We start from the raw sequence: 26,955 nt of genomic DNA, 5'->3' as shown, positions 1-26,955 counted from the left end.
TTCAGTTAACTTTGTACACAGAAAACCAACTCTAATCTAAGTAAAGACTTCAACAATTTGCACACACACACACAAACTGTTTCAGAACTCGGTAGTATACTGTTCTTAACCTTTTGTTTGACAAAGATATGAAGCAAAGTTTGACAAAACTATATTTGCAGCAATACTGATACTCAGAGGGTTCTCTCTCTCTCTCTCTCTCTTCTTTTTGAATTTAATACCTGAGACTATGGCTTTGCTCAGAGAAAATATAGGAGAAGCACATCAAGACATTGGTGTAGGTGATGACTTCTTTGATAAGACCCACAAAGCGCAAGGCAATAAAAACAAAACTATATAAATAGGATTATATCACACTCATAAACCTCTACACAGCAAAGAAAACAATCAACAGAGTGGTGAGATAGCCAGCAGAGTAATAAAAATATTTACAAGCAACAAAGGCTTAATATCCAGAATAGATCAGCAATTTAAAAAAAAAAAAAAACTCAACAGTAGGGCCAGCACTGTGGCTTAGTAGGCTAAGCCTCCACCTGTGATGCCAGCTCCAGTTCATGTCTCAGCAGCTCCCTTTCTGATCTAGCTCTCTGGTATGGTCTGGGAAAGCAGGGGAAGATGGCCCAAGTGCTTGAGCCCTTTCACCCATGTGGGAGACCTGGAGGAAGTTCCTGGATCCTGGCTTTGGATTGGCACAGGTCCAGCTGTTGTGGCCATTTGGGGAGTGAGCCAGCAGATGGAAGACTTTTCTCTCTGTCTCTCCCTCTGTAAATCTCTCTCTCACATAAATAAATAGAATCTTTAAAAAAATCCAACAATAATAGAACAGCCAATCCAGTGAAGAAATGGGCAAAGGACCTCAACAGACAGTTATCAAAAGAAGAAATGTAAATGACTAACAAATATATGAAAAATGCTCACCATCATTAGCCACGAGGGAAATAAAAATCAAAACCACAGTGAGATATCACTTCACCCTTGTCAGAATGGCTGTTATCCGAAAGACAAAGAGCAGCAAATGCTGGTGAGGATGTAGAGAAAGGAGAACTGTTATACGCTGACGGTGGGAATGTAAATTAGTGTAGCCATTATGGAAAACAATTTAGAGATTTCTTTTAAAAATGGAAACAGATTTGCCATATGATCTAATAAGCCAACTACTGGGTATACACCCAATAGACATGGACACATAGTATCAAAGAGATACCTGTACTAACAGGTTCATAAGCAGCATTGTTCACTATAGCCAAAATATGGAATTAGCCAAGTTGTCTATCATCAGATGAATAGATAAAGAAAATATGGGGTGTGTGTGTGTATGTATAAAGTGTAACATTATTCATCTGTTAAAATGAATTAAATTCTACCATTTGCATCAAAATGGTTGCAACTGGAAGACATCATGTTGAGTGAAAAAAGCCCAGCACAGAAGGACAAATATTGCATGTTCTCACTTATATGTAGAGTTAAAGAACTTTTGAAACAGCATACCAAATTTGGGGGTTGCACATCAAACTATAACACTTTCTGAAAAGTAAGAGCCAGAAACGTATTAATCAACAGCTCTCTGTTGTGTTACAGAACAGAAAAAAGTGTTCTTCTGCCTCTAACAATCATGCTGTTCAAGCACAGTGACATAGGTGGGGTACTTTCAGAAGAGCCTCTTCCTAATATTGTAATTCTAAGCCATGAAGACAGCACATTGGATTAAATAATGATAATGAGGTATACACTGTCCTATTTATTTTGAAGGGAATAACATTTAAATGTATAATGCATTTTGTAATATATAATTATATTTTAGCCAGAACTGTACTATTCTCAAGATTTTAAAACATTTACTTATTTTCATTTTATTTAAAAGCCACAGAGACAGAGGCAGACAGAGAAAATTTTTCATCCAAAGGTTTAGTCCCTAAGTGCCCTTTATAGCAGGGAGGGAAAGGTCAAAGCCAGGAACTAGGAATTCAATTCAGAACACAAGTACTTGAGCCATCATTTTCTGCCTCCTAGGGTGTGCACTAGCAGGAAGTTGGAATCAGAAGCCTAGTATTTGAACCTAGGCACTCTGATATGGGATGTAGGCATCCCAAATGATGTCTTAACTTCTATGCTAAATACCTCCCCCATCTGTTAGTTATACTCAAATTAATGGGGTTGGGATTGTGATACATTGTGATACCAACATCCCTTATGGGTGCTCGTTCCTGTCCCAGGTGCTCCACCTCCGATCCAACTCCCTGCTAATGGCCTGGGAAAAGCAGTGGATGATGGCCCAAGTATTTGAGCCCCTGCAACTATGTGGGAGACCCGGGTAAAGCTCCTGGGCCCTGACTTTGGCCTGACTATGCATTTTAAGATAAAATATCAAATCAAAGGTTTGTCTTGTATCATTTTACCCTTTCTCTATTAATCACACATTGACTTCAGTGGCTTCATGACGGATATCATGGTGGAAATGTAACTACAATTTACTCATCAACATGGCTAAATATAAGAATGTTTTATTTTCCACTGCATACAATCTTCAGTAGGTGTCAGCCCCTCTAGCCACATAATCAGACTCAGAGACAGTTTGGCTTCTCCCTCCTTTTGATTGTGTGCAGAGGATTCATTACCATAAACCTGTCTGTTGCCCTTATTATTCCACCAGTTTTCTTTTCTTTCTTTCTTTCTTTTTTTTTTTTTTTTTTTATTTGAGAGGTAGAGTTATAGACAGTGAGAGAGAGAGACAGAGAGAAAGGTCTTCCTTCCGCTGGTTCACTCCCCAAATGGCTGCCACGGCCAGCGTGCTCTGAAGCCAGGAGCCAGGCGCTTCCTCCTGGTCTCCCATGCGGGTGCAGGGCCCAAGCACTTGGGCCATCCTCCACTGCCCTCCTGGGCCACAGCAGAGAGCTGGCCTGGAAGAGGAGCAACGGCGACTAGAACCCAGTGCCCATATGGGATGTTGGCGCCACAAGGTGGAGGATTAACTAAATGAGCCATGGCACCGGCCCTCTACCAGTTTTCAACAGCTCAACTTTGGACCTTAGAATTGACCTTTTCTTGGGATGCCGTTGTGGTGTGGGACTTCACTTCTGATCCAGTTCCCTGTTAATGATCTGGGAAAACTGGCAGAACATGGCCCAAGTGCTTGGGTCCCTGCCGTGCAAGTGGGAGACCCAGATGAAGCTCCTGCTTTGGCTTGGTTCAGCCCTGGCTGTTGCAGCCTTTTGGGGAGTGAACCAGCAGATGGAAGACTCTCTCTCTCTCTCTCTGACTCTGACTTTCAAATAAATAAATCAGTCTTTGAGAGAACTGATTTTTCTTTTGTTAACATCCCTATTCAAATTGCTTGTTTGTTTCCAAAGTAATGGTTACTTTTGAAGAAGGGAAGGGATAATAAAATGAAGTTTCCAGGATAAAAGAATGCAAACAAATATTTGAAATATTATTTTCTTATGGAAATAACAGATTTTATTTTACTTAAAATCATTTAATGCTCAATTAAGCCCATGATAGGGAACCTATTTTTTTTTTTAATGAGAGAGGGAAAAAGACCTATTTTTTTAATGATAGAGTGAATGAGTGAGAGAGTCCTACTTTTTTCCTTATGAGATAGAATGATCCCTTCCACTGGTTCATGCCGCAGATAACCACGATAGACAAGACTGTGCCAGGCTGCAGCTAAGAGATGGGAACTCAATCCCGTCTCACTTGCAGGGTGGCAGGGGTTCAACCATTTGAACCAACCTCTGGCTGCCTTCCAGGATGTGCATCATTAGAAAGCTGGAATCGAGATCTGGAGCTAATAGTCAAATCCAAGCATTCTGATAAGGATTGCGGGCATCTTCACAAATGTCTCAACCACTGTGTCAGACACCTATCCACAGATCTACTTTCTTCCACGTACTTTACGCTTAAGTTGACATTTACTTTCCCCCAATGGTATACTTATAAGTATTTAACAACCAGCTCCTCACACCCTTTATACACATAAAGTTGACCCTATACTAAGTAAAAAGTTCAACAAATAGTATGAAAAAAAAATTTTTTCCTCAACAGTTGAGACACGGGCTTTTCCAAGTCATCTCATCTCAAAGTGTCAATTTTGCTTCTATAGATTACATTTTAGGTACTCTATTCACTATGCTCCTAAATTTGTATTTATGAAATGCATGAAATTTGTATACCTTAAATAAAAGGTTTCTGGGGGGAAAAAACAACCAGTTCTTGGGGGGAAAGAGGGCTTTATTTGTAACGTTTTCAATTTCTATGGAATAATATTCTCATCTCGGCCATTTCTAAGGTGTTTATATGAAGTCAAGTGGCTTGCAGGATCCCTGAAATTTTAACAGTTGACTCTTGTGTGCTATTATAGAAGGCTCCAGCATCCTACTGTCTCCTATCCTCACAAGGTGCTATCTCAAGGCTTTGACTTTTTGTTCTTTTGAATAAACATAGAAATAGTGTTTCCACTGTGCTTGAGACCCTCCCATTAATCTTTTACACAATGCAGCTCAGGTGTCCTCTCTGAGCACCTCCTTGCCTTCCTGGGTGGTTCATCACTGTCTCATCTGTGTTTCTCCCCATCTTAACCGCTTTCCTGTTGAGTTCCTCACGTTCTCTCTTTATTTATTCACATCCCAATTAGGCTGTTGTTTACTTGAGAACGCCTGTGTTTTGTAGATGAAGAAATAGATGCTCTGAGCCTAACAGTGTGAGGAAACATAATCAATATCACATTTTTAATAGCCAAGTATTTATACGAGTGGGTAGATTACTACCCTAAAGATTCATTTTACCTTTTTTTTTTATTTTTTGCATTGGTCGAATATTTTAACTTCCCTGAGCCTGAGTTTTCTTATCCAGAATGAAGATTTAAAATTGAGCTCGTATCATTGTTGTGATGCAGTATCTGTATAGTTTGGCACAGTGTTGAGTCCTGGGAACCAGTCCATAAATAGTAATAGCAGGCTCAAAATCGTTTATGATGGCCCTCTAGAAGGACCACCACTGCTTACAGTCCTGTGCACAAGGGACCAGGCAGACCCTCCCTGATCCATGTGACTTGCTAGAGTGGAACAGCCACGCCTTTTCAGGTGAAATAGAATGCACAATCCTAAATCATGATGTTGGGTGATAGTTTATCTTGATGTTTCTAATAGTTTTTTTTTTTTTTCCATCTCCCTATATAAAGCTTAAACTAGATTTCACATTTGCTTCTCATGGTAGAGGTTTCCAGACATTTGTTGCAGCCATTTAATCTATGGTTTTCCATTTTGTACATCTATTCTTCCAGCCTTTGCACACAAGACTCCTTTCCTTTGACTGTCCAGTCCTGCGTCATGCTGAAAGACTGCGAGACTACCGAGTGGTCGCCCTGGAGCCCCTGCTCCAAGACCTGCCGTTCAGGGACTCTCTCACCAGGATTTAGGAGCAGGAGCCGGAACGTGAAGCACACCGCTCTCGGGGGTGGAAAGGAATGCCCCGAACTTCTTGAGAAAGAAGCCTGCATGGTTGAAGGAGAACTTCTACAGCCCTGTCCCAGGTATTATGCATTCTTTGGTGTGAGTATTTCAATTTATGAGCATAAAGTCATTTGATGAGGTGACAGGGATATTAACAGTAATAAAAGTAGCCACAACTCATATGTCTTGAGTCTGCACTGAGTATAGGAGTTCCATACTTGGCAATTCAATATAGTGGGTTCACAGGGCTTTGATGTGGACTCCTTGTGTTCAAACACTGTTTCTGTGACTTCCTAATTATGTGAATATCATCAAGTTACCTAATTCTAGTGATTTAGTCTGTCTACAAGCAGTACTTTATCTAATGCTTGTCACATAGTAATTCTTTAGGTATTATTCCCCAACATGACACAAATAATATTTTTAGAGGATTTTTCAAATGTTTGTGAAACAGTGGCAGAGAGACAGAGATAGTCAGAAACAAAGAATCTTTCATCTGTTTGTTTACTCCTCAAATGCCCACAACAGCCAACAGCCAGGGCTGTGCCAGGCTAAAGCCAGGAGCCAGGAACTGCATCCAGATGTCCCACATGGGTGACAGATACTCAAAGATTTGGGTCATCCTCTGCTGTTTCTCCAGGTGCATTAGCAGGGAGCCACAGCAGAAGCTAGGCAGCTGAGACTCGAACTGGAGCTCTGATGCAATATGCCAGTGTCACTAGCAATGGCTTAACCTGCTGCACCACATCCCTGGCCCTAACACACCTAATTCGTGCAACAACCTAATACTCTTGTTTTGTAAATGAATACATGACTACTCAGACAGATTACATAATCCTAAAGTTTCATAGCTAATCATTGTCAACATTTTTATTCCAAGCCTCTTCTGTCTCTGCTCTCACTGCCTGTCTGTAGTATTGTTTTTATTCCAGAGTCCCCAGGGGACCAGAGAATTGTGGGAAAGGAGTTATTATCTGTTAATAACTGTATTGTATGATCTTGATGTTGGTTATATCTTGCCTGTCTAACTATGCCCTGGCAGAGGCCTCTAATGTATTTTTGTCTAGGCTGTTGGACGACAGTAGTCGGAGTCTGATAATGACAGAGTCATTTGAGGCTGGCTGTCCAGATGTCTGTTAGATATGGATTTGTGGTCATTTCTGGTAGAAAGTTGCCTTGAACTGTATCTGTTAAGTCTGTATCTGTTTAAGATAGTCGTTTTGTATAGTTTCTTTTAGCTTCTGAAATATGAGACTCCTTTCCACAACCAAAAAATAAAAATGAGTCAAAAAATGCTTTCTTGTGTGAACTCATCACTTGGTGATGTATGAAAGGTAGATAGGGTTACAAGCCCAGCAAGTGCTGATGGAAGTGGGGGTGAGAAAGGCAAGTTTCTGTTGCCAGAGTCTGCACTCCCTTCCTCACTCATGACTGGAACCCTTGTTGATTGAGCGAACTCTTTGCATGCTCATCGATCATTTTTTTTTTAATTACAAAAAACGACTCCTTACATCTTTATCATTTCTCATCTCAAGAGAAAATAGATGGAGTTTGTGATCTTTTATATGTTAATGTACAGCCTCACATTGTATTTACATTTGTGTCCATCTTTCAAAATGCTAATTTTAGAGCAGAACAGGGGCCTGAAAATGGCATAACTCTTGGGTCTCTGTTCCCTTTGATGTTGGCTACACCTGGATTAAAGTTGTATCTCCATCAGTTCCCAGCTGTGTAACTTTGAACATGCTATACGATTTCTCTCAGACATTGCTCTTTTCAGCAGACAGAATCTAATAACATTGCCTGTGTTGCTGGGCTGAGAACCATGATTATCAGGTGTGTAAAACACCAAACCCCACGTCTAGCACGTAGGAGACACTGTAAGAAGGATGACTGTTGAGTTGCTATTTCCAATGAGCTTGTTTCCTCTAGGAAGAAAAATCCCTGATTTCATTGGGCAGCATAATATGTAATAATTTCAAGGAGTGGTAATTTATTTCCTCTGGACAATTTGGAAACCTTTTTTTTTTCCCCTATGGAAGTATAATTCAGAAAAGTTTTCAATGAGAAGCAAGCAGGACTAGAATCTGAGTTTGATGATGACCTTAATATATATTTTTTTCTTTTGGTGGGATGACTAGTGATTTCTCCCTGTTATTTTCAAATGTTTGTTGATTTATAAGCTTACCTCAATTTTCTTTGTTAATACTTATTGCAATTCTCTTAGAAGTCAGGTTAATGCCTTCTTAATGATGATGAGAAAATCGAGCTGGATTTACATTTGTTACATAATGCCTCCCTTTTATGAATACTTACTGCTGGGCAATAATTATAACTGAGTTACACATTAATTAAATATAAAGAGTATTTTGGATAGCACAGATTTTATCATCCAAGTGAGATATTTTTAAGAGTGAGAGGAGTTAAAATTGGCTTTAAGACTCTAGTTAAAGTTGGTATGTCTCTGAAGTGGATGTGTTTTCTATTAGAGCATACTGATTCTCATGGCAGGCACAGTAGAAACATATACCAACATACATAAATATATATACATATATTAATATGCAGTATGTTTTTTCCACAAAAATAATGTGGAATGGCAAAAATTCAAGATGTATCCAAGGTGAATTTCTGGATTGATCTTCCTTTGACTATGCCTTAATGTCTGAAAAACAGAGGCTGACAAATTTCACTGGCAATGAACTCAGGCCTCTTGTTCTGCTCTTTGAAAATGTTTCTGAGCTTGATGTTTTAAATAAACCTTTCCAAATGGTGAAATTTTAGGAACTAGGAGTCTTGAAGAATTCACAGAAATGCCACCCAATGTTAACTAAGGATTCTACTTGGTTGTGGGAAGGAGGATTAAAAAAAATTAGCAACAGATTAATACCACCTGGTATTCTTATTGGTCTGAAATCTGGGCTGTGGCCGCTTTCACAGGAAAGATATACAGCATGAGGGCTTTCTCCTAACTTTTATTTATATTTGGACATTGATGTTTAAAATTCATTGTGAGCAAAGAGATTGGAGACAAAAATCTATTAGGGAACAAAAGTGCCTGTTCCTCCTTTCCTAGAAGTTATAAACAATTTATATGCATTGAGCAATTTAATTCACTGTATTTCTACCCAGCAGAAAAATGTATATTTTTGTACCTCTTCATAGTGTCTATTTTAAGCTCTCTTAGAGTGTGTGGCTTGACATTTTCTCTCATGCCATCTCTGCTATGGGAGATGTGTTCATTTATTCAATAAATACACATTGAGCTCTTGCTATATACCAAACACTGTGTTAAGTATTTGGAATACCTCAGAGAGTATAATAGTCAAAGCTCTCTCTACCTACAAAGCTGAAATTTTAGCCAAGCTATACCAGGTAAACAAACAATAAGCTATGCACTTGGTTTATGACCCATGGGAAAAAATAAGCATTAGAGTAAGGTAAATATAAAGGACTCTCGAATATGGGGTACATGCAAGCTACAGAATTTAACAGGGCCATTAGAAGCCTCACTTGAACAAGCAGCTTTGAGGGGTCAGTGCTTAAATGAAGTTAGCAATTATCCAGTTAGGTAATTAGAGGAAAAACACTGGAGAATGAAAGTGCAGTGAGAGAGGTGCTCTAGTCTTTGCATATTAATATTCTTCAGTTGCATAGCGTTGGGGGATACTCCTCATCAGTTGGGCTACACTGACCAGCATTTTAACTGTGAAAACCATGCCTGTCAATCTCTGAGTCATGACTTCATGAAAGGAGTTGTAACCAGGAGGAGCACACCTGGGACCAAAGCACTTTGGGAATCACCTTGGGGCAACTCCGCTTGAAAGGAGACAGAGACACGTATATGTTATGGTGACTCAGGAAGTTTTAGAATGAAATGGGTGTAGGTATTATGTAGGCTAAATGTGTCTTCAAAGGTATGTGTTTTGATCAGTATATTCAGGCCATAAGAGATCTCTTAGTCTAACATTTCATAATCTATTTGTAATTTTATACACTCCCCTCCCCCTGGTCACCTCCTGCAAGTCACTGTGGTGTATGTAGGGAATTAACAGGGGAGAGACAGGCTAAGTCAACTTGCCTCGGGCCTTTTTCGTTCATGGCAAGGTTATCTCTTCTTGTTGGGCATTGTGACCCTAGGCAGAATTCTCTGACCTAACACACTGAGACAGATGAGTTATATAAGATACACAAAGTATGAGCTCCTACTGTCTTAACTAAGGGAAATGTGAAAAACCATTCTGACATTAAAACTGTTTACTAGATAGGATAAAGAAAGACAAGGGACACAGAGTCTGTGCTATTATATGAAATGTTTCAACTCAGAGAACTGAGACAAAATCTGATTCTGGATCAGCTAGTCAAGATCCCTTGGGGCTAAGAAGAGGATGCCATTATGGCTGAAGACACTGAAATGCAGGAAGATTGAGAAAATGCCCACTGCACACATCTTATTTAGAAGTGACACCTCAGATGACCCACCAGCAACTTCTATCGCCCCGCTGAGAGACAACAGTTTTCTTGTGAAAATGGCTGTTCTGCCTCTTACGTGAACTTTTAGAGTTTGACATTGAGCATAAGACTGCACCATTAAGGGTGATAGTGTCCAATGCAGAGTAAAACTTTTAAAGGAACATCAAAGTAGAAGCTGAATGGCTGATAGCATTACATAGACTGTGTGACATTATAACACAGAAATGGCCGTTTTAAGATATTGTTTCAATACCCTAGTCTGGCCCTATAACCCATTTTTCCCTGTTTCTGGTGTTTATGAATTCATCTTTTGTATGAGTAAAGTAGAAATGCTTCATAAGAAGTCAGTCTGTGAAAATTCATGCTGAGAGATTCTATGTGGAGCCTTGATCTGGGGCCTTCCACATTGATTTGCCCATAAAATAACTCCCTAACTCCAACCTGGCTCTCCTGAATGTCTTTTTGAGGGATTGAACCAAAATTTTTGTTTACTAGATATAATTCTTTTCTTTAGAGAAAATTCTGGGAAACTAGTTGATGAGGTTTCAGATGACCGTTACATCCAGAGTTCCAAGGAAAAGGATGGTGGCTGAGCACTGCGCTTCCGTATTTGCTTTCTTTACCTGTTGAAACTCAGTGGCATACTGTGAGGAGATGCTTGTTCAACACTTGCGTCTGGCTTGCCATGCTGGTGATTTAATCACCAGAAATTGAGGAAACTGAAAACTTTCAGTATGTATTCACTTTTTAAAAAATTTTTAAAATATGTATTTGTTTATTTGAAAGGCAGAATTACAGAGAGAGAGGAAGACAAGGAGATGTCTTCCATGCACTGGTTGATTCCCCAAATAGCTGCCGTGGTCTGGGACTGGGGCAGGCCAAAACCAGGAGACAGAACTCTGTCTTTTTCTTGTGGGTGTCAGAGGCCCAGGCTCTAGGCCTATCTTCCAGTGCCTTCCCAGGAACATATGCAGGGAGCTGGGCTGGACGTAGATTAGCTAGGACTGGAACCAGGACTCATGGGCTACTGGAGACACAGGTGGTGGTTTAACCCACTGAGCCACAGTGTGCAATGGTTTATTCATCTTCAGAGTCTTGTCTCTGGGTCATAATAAATGTCAGTAAGCATTAGATGAATACATGAATGTGTGAATGCTCAAATGTAGAGAATTTCCAAACCCATATTATGTACAGAGTACATTATTCCATACCTTCAATATTCTTTTTTTTTTTTTCTTTGACAGGAAGACCTTAACAATGAGAGAGAGAGAAACAGAGAGAAAGGTCTTCCCTCTGTTGGTTCACTCCCCAAATGGCTGCTACAGCTGGCGCGCTGCACTAATCTGAAGCCAGGAGCCAGGTGCTTCCTCCTGGTCTCCCATGCAGGTTCAGGGCCCAAGCACTCGGGCCATCTTCCACTGCCTTCTCAGGTCACAGCAGAGAGCTGGACTGGAAGAGGAGCAACCAGACTAGAACCCTGGGTGGCGGCGCCGCAGGTGGATGATTAGCCTAGTGAGCCGCAGTGCCAGCCTTTCAATATTCTTTTAAAAATTGATTATTTATTTATTTGAAAGAAGGAAAGACATACACAGAGAGATCTTCCATCTGCAGCTGGGAAAGCAACAGAAAATGGCCCAAGTCTTTGGGCCTACTCACGTGGGAGACCCAAATGAAGTTTTTGACTCCTGGCTTCAGTCTGGCCCAGCCTTGGCTCCTTGCAGCCATTTGGGGAGTGAACCAGAGGATAGATGGTCTCTCTCTCTCTCTCCCTCCCTCCTCCCCTCCCTCCCTGCCTCCCTCATTCTCTGTAACTCTTTCAGATACATAAATAAATAGTCTTAAAAATAAAAAAAAAAGCAGAGGCAAGATTTGATCCTAGACACTCTGATTGGAATGAGGGAATCCTAAGCAGTGGCATAAGCCACTGTACCACAACACTGGCCTCTTGCTCACAGGATTTATTATATGATATATGTACACAATACAAAGCAGGTTTTCACATTAAGAGCAGATGAAATTGACACCATCAAGTAGATCAAATAAGGACATCTGCATAGGAAAAGAGGGATGCATGGAGATTTCCACATGGAACATGGCTTACATGTTCCTAATGATACTGTGTATGGTTTTCCAGCTAAGAAGTCTCTGTTGGTATTGGTTATGTGAGTTGCTTCAAAAAGGATGTGGAGGAAAACACCAAATGGATTTGCAAAGTTTCATTCTCTGGATGAACCACCTGTGTTATTTTCTGAATTTTCTCCCATGGTTTCCTACCATAGACCTAACCTACCAATAGTAGGAACTGAATAAATGGATGCCAAATGAATTAATGGATTTTTAAGGAAATTATTTTATTGTTTAAATAAAGCAACTTTTCTGTAACACCTGAGCAAGAAAGGAATTATGGCCCAAAATCCTTGGAAAAATTTGTTATAAAAAGAAACAACAGTTTTCAAAGAATATGGAAATTGTTTCAATAGGAGACTGATTACTTTTTATGAAGTCTGTCTATTACTAGTGCATATTGTTTCATGAGTCCCCATTGTGCCACTTTAAGTCCTCCTGGATGGAAGATTTGTTCTCCAGTTTGAGTAAGAAAGTTAACCTACTGTTAAGTGCTGTGCATAGCAATAGAAGTCTATTAATAATACATATGTGGAGTTTGGCTAGCAAAGCCATCTGCCGAAGAGCAAAGAGCTTTGCACTTCAGAGTAGCTTTCCATAATCAATAGTTCCACTCTAGCCAATAAAAAATTACTAGAGCATAAAATGTATAAAGCATGATCAGTGCCCCTTTATTTTGGTCATCTGTTCAGTAAAAATGACAAGTTAATTCTTTTTTAAATGCATTCACAACTTTAAAAGGACAACAGACATTATCATAAATTAGTCATGCTGTAGTACACTGATTTTATAATATGCACAAGCTTTTAATTTGAATAGCTTGCACTAGGGTTTCAATTGCAGGAATGTTTGCGAATCTATATGTGCTCAGTCAAAACATGACCATTAAATAATGCAACTGTTCTTTCAATCTGTCCTGATTAAAACATTTCAGATTCTATTCCACCTTGCTTTGTTTTACATCTAAGCCTTAGAAGAAGGAGAAGTGAAATCCGCAGTCTGTAAGCAATTCGGAGCTTTCTGAAAGTGACAAAGCTTGAATTCTAGAGGGCAGAGGTTGCTGCAAAGCTGTGATGGTCCTGACATCTTACTGCTGTTAGAATCACTTCCTGTCACCTTACTAGGATGGAGGTCTTTGAAGAACACATACTAATGTGCCTACTATTCTAATTCTGATTTCGCTGATTTAGGGTGTCTGTACTTACTGCCTCACAGCAATGAAATTCTTAATCCTTTTGTCTACCTCCTGCCCACAATAGAGGGAACTGTTTGATTATGGGATGGCTTAGGTTGGACAACATAACTTACAGTCAGCCAAGCTGCTTACCTGGAGTTAACAGTTAATTTCAATCACTCAAGTAGGATTTGCTAAATCACAACTTGTCACTGGTATCTCTTGAGGAAAAACAAATTTATTTCTTTGGCTTAATCTCAGTTTATTATTTTTTAATATGTTAGTTTAATTTTATTAACATGTAATACTTGTACATTTTGATGAAGTACAGTGTGGTAGTTAAACCTACAGACATGGCATGAGTTGATCAGACCAGACAACTAGTCTTCCCATTTCCTTACCTTTGTTGTCGCTCCCCCTCTTCATGGAGGAACGACACTAAACCCTGCCTAGGCTTCATATCCGAGTCACGGCACCATTATGTCGCTCCCCGTCTTCGTGGAGGAACGACACAGGACCCTGCGCTGTTCTTTTGTCTGCTCGGCCCTCCCCGGGTTCGCTGCTGGTTCTTCCCGGGTTGGCTACCGTCCCTTCCACCTCCGTGGAAGGGCAGTTCCCCCTGGCCACTTTCCCCACTTCCGCGGGGGAGTGGCACACCGCCGGCCGGCTCTCTTGGGGGCTGCACAGGTGTTCCTCTTAGATGTTCCTCGTGCACATTGTCTCTCTCCTCCTTTATAGTCCTCTTCCGCCAATCCCAACTCGGCTGCCCACACGCCGAGTACGCTGCTCTCCTCCAATCAGGAGCAGGTCCTACAGTTTATTGGTTGAACTGGAGGCAGCTGTGTAGAAGCTGTTTCTCCCTTCTCAGCGCCATATTGTGGGAGAGCAGATGCATAGAATAAGTCTTAATTCCAGTAACTTAGTCTAGTCCGAGTTGCTCCCCACACTTTGTATTTGATTTTTTCTTATAACCTGCATAAGCCTCTTGAAAATAATAATGTATTAACTCTCAACTGTTTGTCCCTCATGTGGATACACTTATTGACAATTTTCTAAGAATGGATTTAAATTATGGAGAAAATATGAAGAAACTGAGCAATGAATTATCAGCACGCAGAGAAAATTCAGAAAACAGATGTACATGAAGAAAAACTGAATTTCACAGTTCTAATATATAGTTAGTTGCTCATTTGGGATTTTGTTCCCTTTCATGGGCTGTCTTACCCCAGAGTTCAGTGTCAAAAAATTGTGCTGCTAATACATGGTGCAGAGTAAGCTTGGAACCGTCATCACCACTCTGTTTCTCTCCTTGCCAGGCAGAAGCCAGGAGTCAAGCTCTTCATCTGAATCTCCCTCATGGGTGGGCCAATGTGTAATCCATTAGAAGACTGTCTCTGGGGTCAGCGCATGGCTCGCTTGGTTAATCCTCCACCTGTGGCGCCGGCATCCTATATGGGCGCCAGATTCTAGTTCTGGTTGCTCCTCTTCCAGTCCAGCTCTCTGCTGTGGCCCAACAAGGCAGTGGAGGATGGCCCGAGTGCTTGGGCCCCTGCACCTGCATGGGAGACCAGGAAGAAGCACCTGGCTCCTGGCTTCAGATTGGTGTAGCTCCGGCTGTGGCGGCCATTTGGGGGGTGAACCAATGGAAGGAAGACCTTTCTCTCTGTCTCTCTCTCTCACTAACTCTGTCTGTCAAATAAATAAATAAATAAAAAGAAGATTGTTTCCATCTTCAAATTGCATACTGGATCTGTAACTTCTCACCACATCGCCTATGATCAGGTCAAGTGAATCCACCATCATATCCTAGACTGGCAAAGGCCTCCAAACTGGTCTTGCTCTTTTTTCCCAGTCTGTTTTTATACTCAGTAGCCAGGGTGATCCTGTAAAAATGTCAATCTTGTCATCTTACTGCTGTTCCCAACATTTTGCAGTGATTTGCAGTACCTGTGGAATAATGCTCCTTACTCGGGCTTACAAGGCTCACTGTATAGCTCCACTCTTGAGTATGCCTCCATTCCTACCACTCCACCCTGCCCACTTGCCAGAACCACATTGTCTTCTGTGCTGTTCCTGGAAAGAGGCAAGCCCTCTCCCTTCCGGGGCTCTTCCCCATGCTCATCGCTCTGCCTAGAACCCTTTCTGGCCAGCTGGTCTTGTGCTCACTCCCGCATTTCATTCAGGACTTTGAGAACTTCCTTGGTCATGACACTGAAATAGCTCTCCTCATCCATCTCTCTCCTCCACAGGTTGTTTGATGCCTTGCTATGTATTGGTGCACTTATGTCTGTCTGTCTGTCACACTAGAATGTAATATTCCCCAGGTCAAGCACTTTGTCTTGTTCACTGCTATGTCCCTCTATTGTATGAAATTATCCTTGGCACATAGTTGGAGCTCATGAATGACTTCTTGAAAACAATGAGTGAGGGTGTGGATGAGGAAGTGATTCACTTACTGTTTGGACAGCCTTATTGCTTTATTCAGTAGAGCCTACTGGCTGACTGGTTTCTGCCTTGAGTCTTTCATACATTCTTTGTCTCAACTAAGCTGAAGATCTTCTAGTGCTGCCTTTTCTGTGGACTCAGTGTTTGCTATTTACCTTTCCCTTCTGAGTGCTTGGTGATTTCAGAGTGGCTGACCGGAGGCTTTCTCCCATGGTGGGGTCATTTGCGTTGTTTTTATGTGAAAGGATGAATCCATCACCTAATGTTCAGAATTTCCAGGGAACTGTATGTAGAATTTGATTTCAGAGACTTAGAAATCCATCTCTGTTCAAAAAGTTGTCATCTGAATATATTCGTGGGAATTTCAATTTTTACAATTATAGATTCCTTAACTTGGCTTATGAAAGAACTTTACTTCTCTTTTTGAATTGAAGTAACGTCATGAAATGGCTAAGATTTCCTTCTATGTGACTATAGTGCTCTAATTATCAAGTGTTTGGCTAACAAATGTTCTCCAACTGTGTTTGAGGCTAGGTGGTGGTATTAAATGTTACTGGTCACTGAGCGCCAACAGAGGATATTCTTTTGTTTTAGCCTCTGCCCTAGACCAACACTTATATATCCTTGTAAGGCCAAGGCTTGTAGCTTCCTATTGTTTTCTGAAGCTGATGGAAGTTCATGGGTTTGCCATTCACTGGTTTAATCTACCAGAATGTCATTTTCTTGGGAAAGCTGCTTTAGAATCAGATAAGCCTGACTTTGAATCCTAGTCTCTCATTTACTTATGTGACCTTGGAGGAGCTACTTTTTAAAGTCAGTTCTCCCTTATGTAAAAGGGAAAAATAATATTTTCTTCACAAGATTGCTGAGAGGATTGTATGACATAATGCACCTCAATTCAGTAGCATCGTATAAGCTACTGAATAGTTTATCATGTATACATCAAGTATAGCCTGTCACAGAATAAGCAGGCAGAACTGTTGGCTGTTGATTTTATGACTTGGGGATCTCTCATGATTCCCCGGTAGCCTAAATGAATTAATGACTTATCCATTCTGTTCACCTATGCTTTTGTAAACAGCAAATTGATCCGACACACTAACGGCTGTGACGATCGACTTAATTCTTTCATCCCATGTCCATCTAACAGGACTAGAGGCATTTCCACAGCCAATTTGATAGTGTGCTCACCCATGCAAGGTAGAAGTCTGCCCTGGAGAGTTCCTGTATTTCTCTACTAAGCAGGAGGACAAAATGAGGAGGTGTTGAAAGGTACTGGAGTTGGTAGTGAAGGGGTTGAGAAGACCTGGACTGTGACACAGGTTTGACCATGAAAGCGAGTGTCCCAGGCATCAGGCAGCACGTTTAATGGAGGCAGGAGGACGAGCGCAGTAACAGCTTCTAAAGGAGAAAGGGAGTAACGTTTAGCCTAGCAGACTCCTTTGATTTCTTATTCTGTCAGATCCTGGAAATACTTTCTCAGGTTGGTAGAGTTCAGGGTGTTCCGTTTTCAAAGCTGCCAGGTGATTTGTGACTACACATAGATAGGACTTCAGAAAAAAAAAGGTTAAAGCAGAGTGAAGACTACGAAAAAAGCCAAACTTAAAAAAGGAATCCAGCATTCTTTAAGAGGCACTTTTTGCCGCCATCTCTTGCTGGGTTGGTATTTTCTCTGAGGTGGTAAACAATAGTGATAGTGACAAATGCCTTCTATTTCTTTAGAGAAATTGTCACTTGCCAGTGAATGGGAGTTGGGTGCTTTCAGTTAATGAGAAACTAGCATGGTTTTAGATGGAACTTAGATGGTGGCAATCCTAAATCTTTTCAGTAGGACTTTCAATGAAATCAGTGAAGTCCTCATAAATAGAATGTTGATGTTGTGTGTGTGTTTGTGTGTGTGTGTGTGTTTTCTGACCAGACAGTGGCAATAGAAACACGTAGAAGGATACAAGATGAAATAAACTTTTACTGAATACCCAGTTTGTGTCAGGTTCAAAGTTTGGTGTTATCATCCTCATTTTACAACTGGAAAAACAGAACTGGATCAAAGTCATTTGACCAGAAAATGGCAAAGGCTCAGATTGAAGCCTGGTCTGTTCAACTACAAAGCAGGTGTGTCATCTACAACACGTTACCTCTTTCTGCCTCCTATCTTCTTGGTTATATCTATCAAAGTAGCCTCAAAGAAAACTGCTGTATCTGACCCCTCCTTAATAGCCAGAGGGTACTTCTTTTAGGTGACTTTTGGAAAAAGAGGGGTTGAAAATAAGAGTTTGGTAAGGATGCATCCCAACACACCCCAACCTCATCGTATTTTGCCCTGGACTGAGGAACTACTTGAGATAAGGAGGACTAGCCCACAGCTTAAGTGTCCATGGAGAACAGGATGCAGCCCCTGGGTGAGGGGAGTGGGCTATCTCTGGGGAGAACTCACCTTATCTCCATCTCTCACACACAGGTATTAGACACATTTTATTTTGGTATTCCCCTGGCTTGGGTGGGGCCTCCATTCTGCACTGGACATGCTTGTCTGGCCACAGTCTAATCCTGAAACCTGGGGAAACAGGTGGAAATGAAGCAAGGAAGCAGATGGAGAAAAATTGTGATACAACAAACCCCAAAGAATTGTCCCAATGCTTTTTCCCTGAGGGCTTTCTGCAGACCAATGAGTCTCTGCTTTTAACCTTTATAGGATGATATTCATTGTGAGGATTTGGTCACTATTAGGTTTTTAAGATTTATTTATTTGAGAGGTGGAGTTACAGACAGAGGGAGAGACAGAGAGAAAGGTCTTCTAACCTCATGTTTACTCCCCAAATGGCTGCAATGGTTGAGATTTGCTTCCTTATTTTCATGTCTATAAATTTAATTGAATTTTGCCCTAGTGTTTGTAAGGCCAGGGACCTGGAAACCTATGATTTTTTAAAAGATTTATTTCTTTGAAAAGCAGAGTGACAGAAAGAGAGGCAGGGGAAGAGGCAGAGCAAAAAAGATATCTTCCACCTTCTGACTTGTTCTCTAAATGAGCACAATGCCTGAGGCTGGGCCAGGCTGAAGCCAGGAGCCTGGAACTCCGGGTCTCTCACATGGGTGGTATTCACCCAAGCACTCAGGCCATCTGCTGCTTTCCAAGGCACATTAGCAAGGAACTAGATTGGAAGCCAAGCAGTCAGGACTTAAACAAGCACAGGTGGGACTTGATCCAGCATTTCGATATGGGATTCTGACTTTACAAGTGACATTTTAAACTATTGCACCCCAACACTATGACTATTTTTATTGGTTGCTTATTTTTCCCCCTTTTTTCAGTCACAAAATTGTGCAACTTTTTTATCAAAGCCAAAATGGGGCAGCAGAGATGAGAATATTCTTGGGTTGTGTTTAGTGTTCCAGAAGCCATTGAGTTTGTTGGTATTTATGTGAATGCTGTAGGGGTGTATTTACACCGTGGGCTTTAGGAAAGCTGAAATAATTCACAACAGGAATCTCTGTCTCTGAAATTATTCTCCAGGTACAAATGTGAAGGTGTAATAGTTCTTTTATTTTCTATACATTTTATACAAACTCCATGTGTTTTTCTCCCTTGTATGTATGTTTATATTAGAATGTTTCTTAACCACTTGTAAACCAAGCATATGTATTTTTAAATCAGTTTAAATAAACCATAGCTGCATATGTTCAAAAGCAATTCTCAGTGAAGTGAAGAGGCATCGTGTTAACTCACTTTTAATATGAAACCCTTTATCCAGATGGCAGGAGGCTAAAATGAATAGTAGTTTCCTATATTAAGAAGATTGAAATGTTTGAATTCATCTCTGCTAAGTTAGTCTATCCGCATCTTCACACAGTCACATAATATGCTACTAAATAAAAAAGAAAGGCCAACTTTGACCCAGTCATCTGGAAGTGCTTGAAAACTTCAGCTGATGAGATTTAGGCTCAGTGGGTTTCCAGCTCCTTCCTAATTCTTCGTTTTCTTCTAGTTTCAAAGCTGGAACACACCCACTCTTTATGCATGTTATCGCCCTTCATTCTCCTCTTCGTCTGCCATGTGTTACCGTGATGGACTGCTGTGGTTCTCTCCAGGAAAGAACAGGGATTTCATGACGCCCAGCCAGTAGACTTCTTTCTCCACAGGCAGAGTTGGACCTAGAATGAGAGATTATCACACACACACTTGATGTCATAACTTAAGGTGTCTTTACAATTGTATATTTTCCTTACTTCTTCTTCTTCTTTTGAACACATCAAACCAAACAGGTATTCCTGGAGAACCTCTGAATGGAAAGAATGCCAAGTCTCTCTCCTCCTCGAGCAGCAGGACCCTCACTGGCCTGTGACAGGACCTGTTTGCGGCGGGGGCATCCAGACGCGGGAGGTGTATTGTGCCCAGAGCATACCAGCAGCTGCTGCACAGAGGGCCAAGGAAGGTAGGCAGCCAGGAAGGCAGGTGGGAAGGGAAGTCATTTCCAGTAACATCTCCTGTGATTCTTCTTGATACAATGGACCCTCAGCGTTCACAGATTTAATACTTGTTTTGTCTACTGTTTGCAAGCCACCCATAAATTCTGGTTATAACAGCTTGGGAAAGTGAAAATAGTGGTCATTACAAAAACATTTCTCCAAAGGCTCATTGTGAAAGTTAAATGAATATGTGTTCCTAACGTGTGCAGCATAGAGTAATGTTACAAGCTAAGGGGCAGACATGCTGGAGTGAATCAGTTAGTAATGAAGGAATAGTACCTTTTTTTAACCTCAATGAGTGTGATTTTTTTTCTTTGAATTCATGATTGTGGAATTCCTATAGACATAAACTTTCACATTTCAAGGATCCAGTCTTATTGCCAAATATTAGTTTAGCTGAGGAAAGAGCAGGCAGGGAAAGCTATAGTTTTTCCCATGTTAAGCTTCATTATGTAGACACCTCAGCATGAGTCCATTTGTTGAAAAGATTTTGGGTGGTGACAATGTGTGGGGACTGGGGTACTTTCTCAGATTTATGATTGAAAAACCGTGTGAGCCGGCGCCGTGGCTCACTAGGCTAATCCTCCGCCTTGTGGCGCCGGCACACTGGGTTCTAGTCCCGGTTGGGGCGCCGGATTCTGTCCTGGTTGCCCCTCTTCCAGGCCAGCTCTCTGCTGTGGCCAGGGAGTGCAGTGGAGGATGGCCCAAGTCCTTGGGCCCTGCACCCCATGGGAGACCAGGAGAAGCACCTGGCTCTTGCCTTCAGATCAGCGCAGTGCGCTGACCGCGGTGGCCATTGGAGGGTGAACCCCTTTCTCTCTGTCTCTCACTGTCCACTCTGCCTGTCAAAAAAAAAAAAAAAAAAAAAGAAAAGAAAAAGAAAAACCAAGTGTGGATAATAATACATCTACTCTGAAAGCATTCGGGGCCAGACATTGTGGTGCAGCCGATTAAACTGCCACATGGGATACCTGCAGCCATATTGGAATGCAAGTTCAAATTCCTGCTACTCTGCTGCTGCTCCAGCTTCTTGCTGTTGCATCCAGGGGAGGGAGGGAGTAAATGATAGCTCAGATGCTTGTAGGATACCTGGATGTAAAACCATTCTCCTGGCTTCAGCCTGACTCAGCCCTGACAGCAGAAATTTGAGGAGTGAACCGGTGGATGGAAGACCTTGATCTCTCTCTGTCTCTGTCTCTCTTCCTACCTATACCACTCCATTCTTCCTTTCAAGTAGGTGAAAACTAAAATAAACATTGGAGAAATATATGGCGTATCCCTGCCACACTGGATAATATAAGCAGTACATCTTACAGAAGGGGTGGATGTGGGAATGTTTCCTTGGACTTCCCAAGTGCAAGCACACATTGGTGCTGTGCACTTGAGTTAGTAAGACAAGACACAATCTCTCCTGTTATGGTAATAAATTCATTTTATTTTGAAAGGTTTTTCATGCTAGGCAGCACTACTTATTTTTTTTTTTTTATGATATGGCCTCTATGAGTTGTAGGCATCTATGACCATGGCCTTGGATAGTGCACCAGATGTAACAGTATTTACAGAATTCTTAGCCTTGTGCTTCAACAACTGAAGTTAAAGGACCACATTTATAGGGCTAGAGTTATTTATTTTTAAAGATTTATTTATTTATTTGAAAAATATAGTTACAGAGAGAGAAAGGAAAAAGGGGGGGGGAGAGAAAGAGAGAGAGAGAGATCTTCCATCTGCTGGTTTACTCCCCAAATGGCCACAAAGACTGGAGCTGGGCAGATCCAAAGCCAGGAGCCAGGAGCTTCTTCCAGGTCACCTATGAGTACAAGGACCAAAGCCCTTGAGCCACCCTCCGCTGCTTTCCCAGGCATATTAGCAGGGACCTGGTTTGGAAGTGGAGTAGCTGGGACTTGAACCAGCGCACATATCAAATGCTGGCATTGCAGATGGCTGCTTTACCTGCTATGTCACAGCACCGACCCTAGAGTTACTTTTAAATTTAATGGTTAACTCTTCTTCCTTCTCTAATTTCACTTTTAGCAAGAAGTAAATTATACACTTCTGCTTAGTGATGTGACTATTCTCTGAATTTGGAGAAACAGAACTTATAAGGAAAGCTCTTAATTACTCTTTCAAACTTTGATTATCTTTCCATCCCACCTCCTTTCCTAATCCTCTTTACTGTTAGCTAGAGTTCTGTGGTCCTCAGGGGCCAATATGTAAACAAAAATTTTGTAGAATTGCAGGATTTTCACCTATTTTCTTTCACTTTCACACTTCTAATGAAATTTTCATCTCCTCAGTATTTCTTTCATTAAAAATAGCACTTCTTGTGGATTTTCTATTTCCAAAGTTCCTCCAACTGTAATCTTTCTTGCTTCATTAATGGAAACACAGTGAGCAGGATGATTGTAATTAAGAAGGAAGTGGAGGAAAGGTGTTGTAGAGATGCGACTTCCACACTACATGATATGGGAGGACAAAGGCATGCAGAAGGGATCTTAATTGCAAGATTTTGAAGCCCATTAGGCCCGGGACAATCTGTGTCAAATATATAAAAGGAAGGCAAAAAACATCTGAGGCTGAAGCACTCCTTGCAATTAATATATGCATTCACATGGATCTAAAAAGTACTTAAAGGTCCTAACTTTGTTATCTCAGTTCTCAGGTAGGGTCTGCGTGTGGGGCCTCCATGTAAACACATGGGCGTGAAATATGAGCTTGTATTCCCAGAGTTGACAATAGTGAATAAAAACTATGTTGGATAATATAGCACAACCACATTCAAAGCACAGTAGACCTTGCTACTTACCTTTGTATTTGTCGAATGTTTCATTTTGCTGTTGTGTGGACTTGAATCAGCAGGATTGTTCACCATTACTTTCCCTTCTCATAAATGCTTTCATGTCTTGCTGTTATCCTTTAGAGATATTTCTTGACAAAGCTGGCAACATGAGAATTTTGTCATGGCCCAAGTGAAACACAGAGGGACAATTGAATTGCTATCATAAAGGACCAGTGAGTGTTCACCCTTTAAGGAGGCAGAATTTAAATATTTCCAACTGTTAGTGATAATGCAGTAATAAAGGTCAACATTGGTGACATCTTGCATTTCAGTTTCTGTGACCATTAACTCTTTGAAAGTGATGCTGTTAGGTTTTGGAGGGAGAAGGCATGTTAGTAGTTTTGATTTTGGAAACTCTTTTCTCAGTCATAATTCACTTCACCACAAGGTTAACTTTTTTTTAGACTGAAGGATATTATCTCTCTCTTGTCATTTTTTGTTGTTTAATCACTTGAATTCTCTTCCCTGTGAAACCCCATTGTCTACCGACTGAGCTGTTGTGCATTCCAAGAAACTAATCAGAGAAATCCATAATCTTGGGCTAAAAACAAGCTCTGTGTATAAACCCCTCATGTGAATGTTACAAACGAATTTCTAGGTATCAAAATAATTTTTAACAACTCTATTTCTCTCTTTTTTAAAACTTTTATTTATTTCCTTGAGATTCAGAGTTACAGAGAGAGAGAGGGAGAGGAAGAGAGAGAGAGAGAGATCTTCTATCTGCTGTTCACTCCCCAAAGGGTTGCAGTGGTGGGAGTTGGGTCAATCAGAAGTCAGGAGCCAGGAACTTCTTCTGGGTCTCCTACATGGGTGCAGGGGCCCAAGGATTTAGGCCATCTTCTACTTTCCTAGGCCACTAACAGGAAGCTGGATGAGAAGTGGAGTAGCTGAGACTTGAACCAGTGCCCATATGGGATGCTGGTGCTGCAGGCAGATGTTAAGCCTACTATGCCACAGCACCAGCCCTGCTATCAGAATAATTTTAAAAATGTTCATTTCCTCACAGTGACCCCCAAATCACATGGCCTGTGCAGGATGCAGAAAGTGGACACCAACATTGGTGATAATCCTAGCAAATGATTTTCAGGCATGTCCCGTTCCCCACTTGAACTCAACGGTGTTCACAAAAACAGTACTAATAACACCCATGGCATGTTTACCCAATTCGCTTCCTGTGGTGTTTTCAATGCAGTCAAAATAATGCTCTTGCAATCAATATGAAAGTATTAAGCAGTAATATTAGTCAAGCCAATGGAATTGGGAATGAAAATGTAGAGAAGTGTTTACGACTTTGTTTGCCATTTGCTGTTGTAGAGAGAATTGTGCTTCTCTTTTATAATTCAGAAGCATCAGCAAAACTAATGCTTACTCATAAATCTAAAACCTTGGATTTGTTAAGACCATGTTCTTCTTGCCCTTTTCTCAAATAAAATTAAAGTCATTTAGTCTGCATTTATGGGTCATTTTTTAGAAGGTAGGGACATGAAGCAAGGAATGACCCTTCAAAATCTAATAAAGACTAGAGAAAATTTATTCCATTTATGGCAAGGTAGACCAGAAACTGGAATATCCACAGATATGGAGAGAAATAGCATAAGAATAGGAAGTATTCATATAGTGCTGGTGAAGCAAAAGAAAAACACTACATTTAAAAAATCAGGAAAAGGTGTTTATGGAGATGCAGTTGAGGACAATATTGCCTAAATTTTTAGAATATATTTCAGATTCATTATTTCTCATTAAATACACATAACTATTTTAAGAATGGGACACAGTTTAGCTTTAAATTGGCAAATGCATTAGTTGCTTCCTCTAACTCAGCTAGGTTGTCTTTGTCATGTAGGACCTAGGGCTGATATTAAAGAAGTACAGGTGCATATAGGAGCATATCCTGGTATGCTCCAGAATGCATGGTTTATTATGTTTGCAGTTCTGAGTTTTAATTCTGATTTGGAAAAGACTATGATGAACTGCATAAATTTATACTGATCTTCTAATTTATTAGTTTGATTTAAAATATTGTTTTGATTCAGTGAGCAAAGTGAATAACAACAAATATTTCTTTACAAAAATAATTTGTCATGTACCAACTGTGTTTTAGGATAGGCACTGCTGTAATAAAGGTACCCCTTCCCCCAGTAATTTATAATATTTTAAGTGGACATCAATTCAAGTAGCAATTATACTTTAGTATCTTTAGTCTTGTGATCAATGCACATATGAAGGGCTGAAAAATGTGCCTGAGGTTATGGTTTTAATGATGTCTGAGAATAATCTTCACAAAAAAAGTGATGCTTGAAGGGTAGCATGGTTCTACATGTGGGGAGAACGTATGGATAAAGATGGAGATGTTTCTGTTCTGTTTTGGTGTGTGCATGGCTATAAGGAGACCTCAGAGAAGGAGGAGGTCAACATGGCAATGGAAATAAGCCATTGGTGCCAGCCCAGAGTTAAGACTATATTTGATCAAAGCAATTTATGAAAAAACCACGGCCAGCATCCTATTGAATGGGGAAAAGTTGGAAGCATTTCCACTGAGATCTCGTACCAGACAGGGATGCCCATTCTTACCACTGCTCTTCAATATAGTTCTGAAAGTTTTAGCCAGAGCTATTAGGCAAGAAAAAGAAATTAAAGGGATACAAATTGGGAAGAAAGAAGTCAAACTATCCCTCTTTGCAGATGATATGATTCTTTAGGGGATCCAAAGAACTCTACTAAGAGACTATTGGAACTCATAGAAGAGTTTGGCAAAGTAGCAGGATATAAAATCAAAGCACAAAAATCAACAGCCTTTGTAAACACAGGCAATGTCATGGCTAAGAAAGAACTTCTAAGATCAATCCCATTCACAATAGCCACAAAAACTATCAAATACCTTGGAATAAACTTAACCAAGGACGTTAAAGATCTCTATGATGAGAATTACAAAATCTTAAAGAATTAAATAGAAGAGGATATCAAAAAATGGAAAAACCTTCCATGCTCACGGATTGGAAGAATCAACATCATCAAAATGTCCATTCTCCCAAAAGCAATTTATAGATTCAATGTGATACCAATCAAAATATCAAAGACCTTCTTCTCAGATCTAGAAAAAATAATGCTGAAATTCATATGGAGACACAGGAGACCTCGAATAGGTAAAGCAATCATGTACAACAAAAACAAAGCCAGAGGCATCACAATACCAGATTTCAGGGCATACTACAGGGCAGTTGTAATCAAAACAGCATGGTACAGAAACAGATGGATAGATCAGTGCAACAGAATAGAAACACCAGAAATCAACCCAAACATCTACAGCCAACTTATCTTTGATCAAGGAACTAAAACCAATTCCTGGAGCAAGGACAGTCTATTCAATACATGATGCTGGGAAAACTGGATTTCCATGTGCATAAGCATGAAGCAAGACCCCTACCTTTCACCTTACACAAAAATCCACTCAACATGCATTAAGTATCTAAATCTACACCCTGGCACCATCAAATTATTAGAGAACATAGGAGAAACCCTGCAAGATATAGGTACCGGCAAAGACTTCTTAGGAAAGACTCCGGAGGCACAGGCAGTCAAAGCCAAAATTAACATTTGGGATTGCATCAAGTTGAGAAGTTTCTGTACTGCAAAAGAAACAGTCAGGAAAGTGAAGAGGCAACCAACAGAATGGGGAAAAATATTTGCAAACTATGCAACAGATAAAGGATTAATAACCAGAATCTACAAAGAGATCAAGAAACTCCACAACAACAAAACAAACAACCCACCTAAGAGATGGGCCAAGGACCTCAATTGACATTTTTCAAAAGAGGAAATCCAAATGGCCAACAGACACATGAAAAAATGTTCAGGATCACTAGCAATCAGAGAAATGCAAATCAAAACCACAATGAGGTTTCACCTCACCCCAGTTACAATGGCTCACATTCAGAAATCTACCAACAACAGATGCTGGCGAGGATGTGGGGAAAAAGGGACACTAACCCACT

At 40.6% G+C, this 26,955-nt stretch overlaps 1 protein-coding gene across 4 annotated transcripts in view; it reads left to right on the top strand.

Moving 5' to 3' along the window:
* Positions 1 to 26,955, top strand: part of THSD7B (thrombospondin type 1 domain containing 7B) — a 1,008,953-nt gene that overhangs the window by 366,530 nt on the left and 615,468 nt on the right. For all 4 annotated transcript variants that reach the window (XM_051849593.2, XM_051849594.2, XM_070071550.1 and 1 more), the window contains exons 4-5: positions 5,279 to 5,527; positions 19,924 to 20,093. In XM_051849593.2, the coding sequence (XP_051705553.2) occupies positions 5,279 to 5,527; positions 19,924 to 20,093 (419 nt within the window). The remainder of the gene's footprint in view (positions 1 to 5,278; positions 5,528 to 19,923; positions 20,094 to 26,955) is intronic.

The sequence above is a fragment of the Oryctolagus cuniculus genome, chromosome 3 (genome assembly GCF_964237555.1).
Source record: "Oryctolagus cuniculus chromosome 3, mOryCun1.1, whole genome shotgun sequence".
Taxonomy (NCBI): domain Eukaryota; kingdom Metazoa; phylum Chordata; class Mammalia; order Lagomorpha; family Leporidae; genus Oryctolagus; species Oryctolagus cuniculus.
This window is presented reverse-complemented; position numbering and strand designations above follow the sequence as displayed.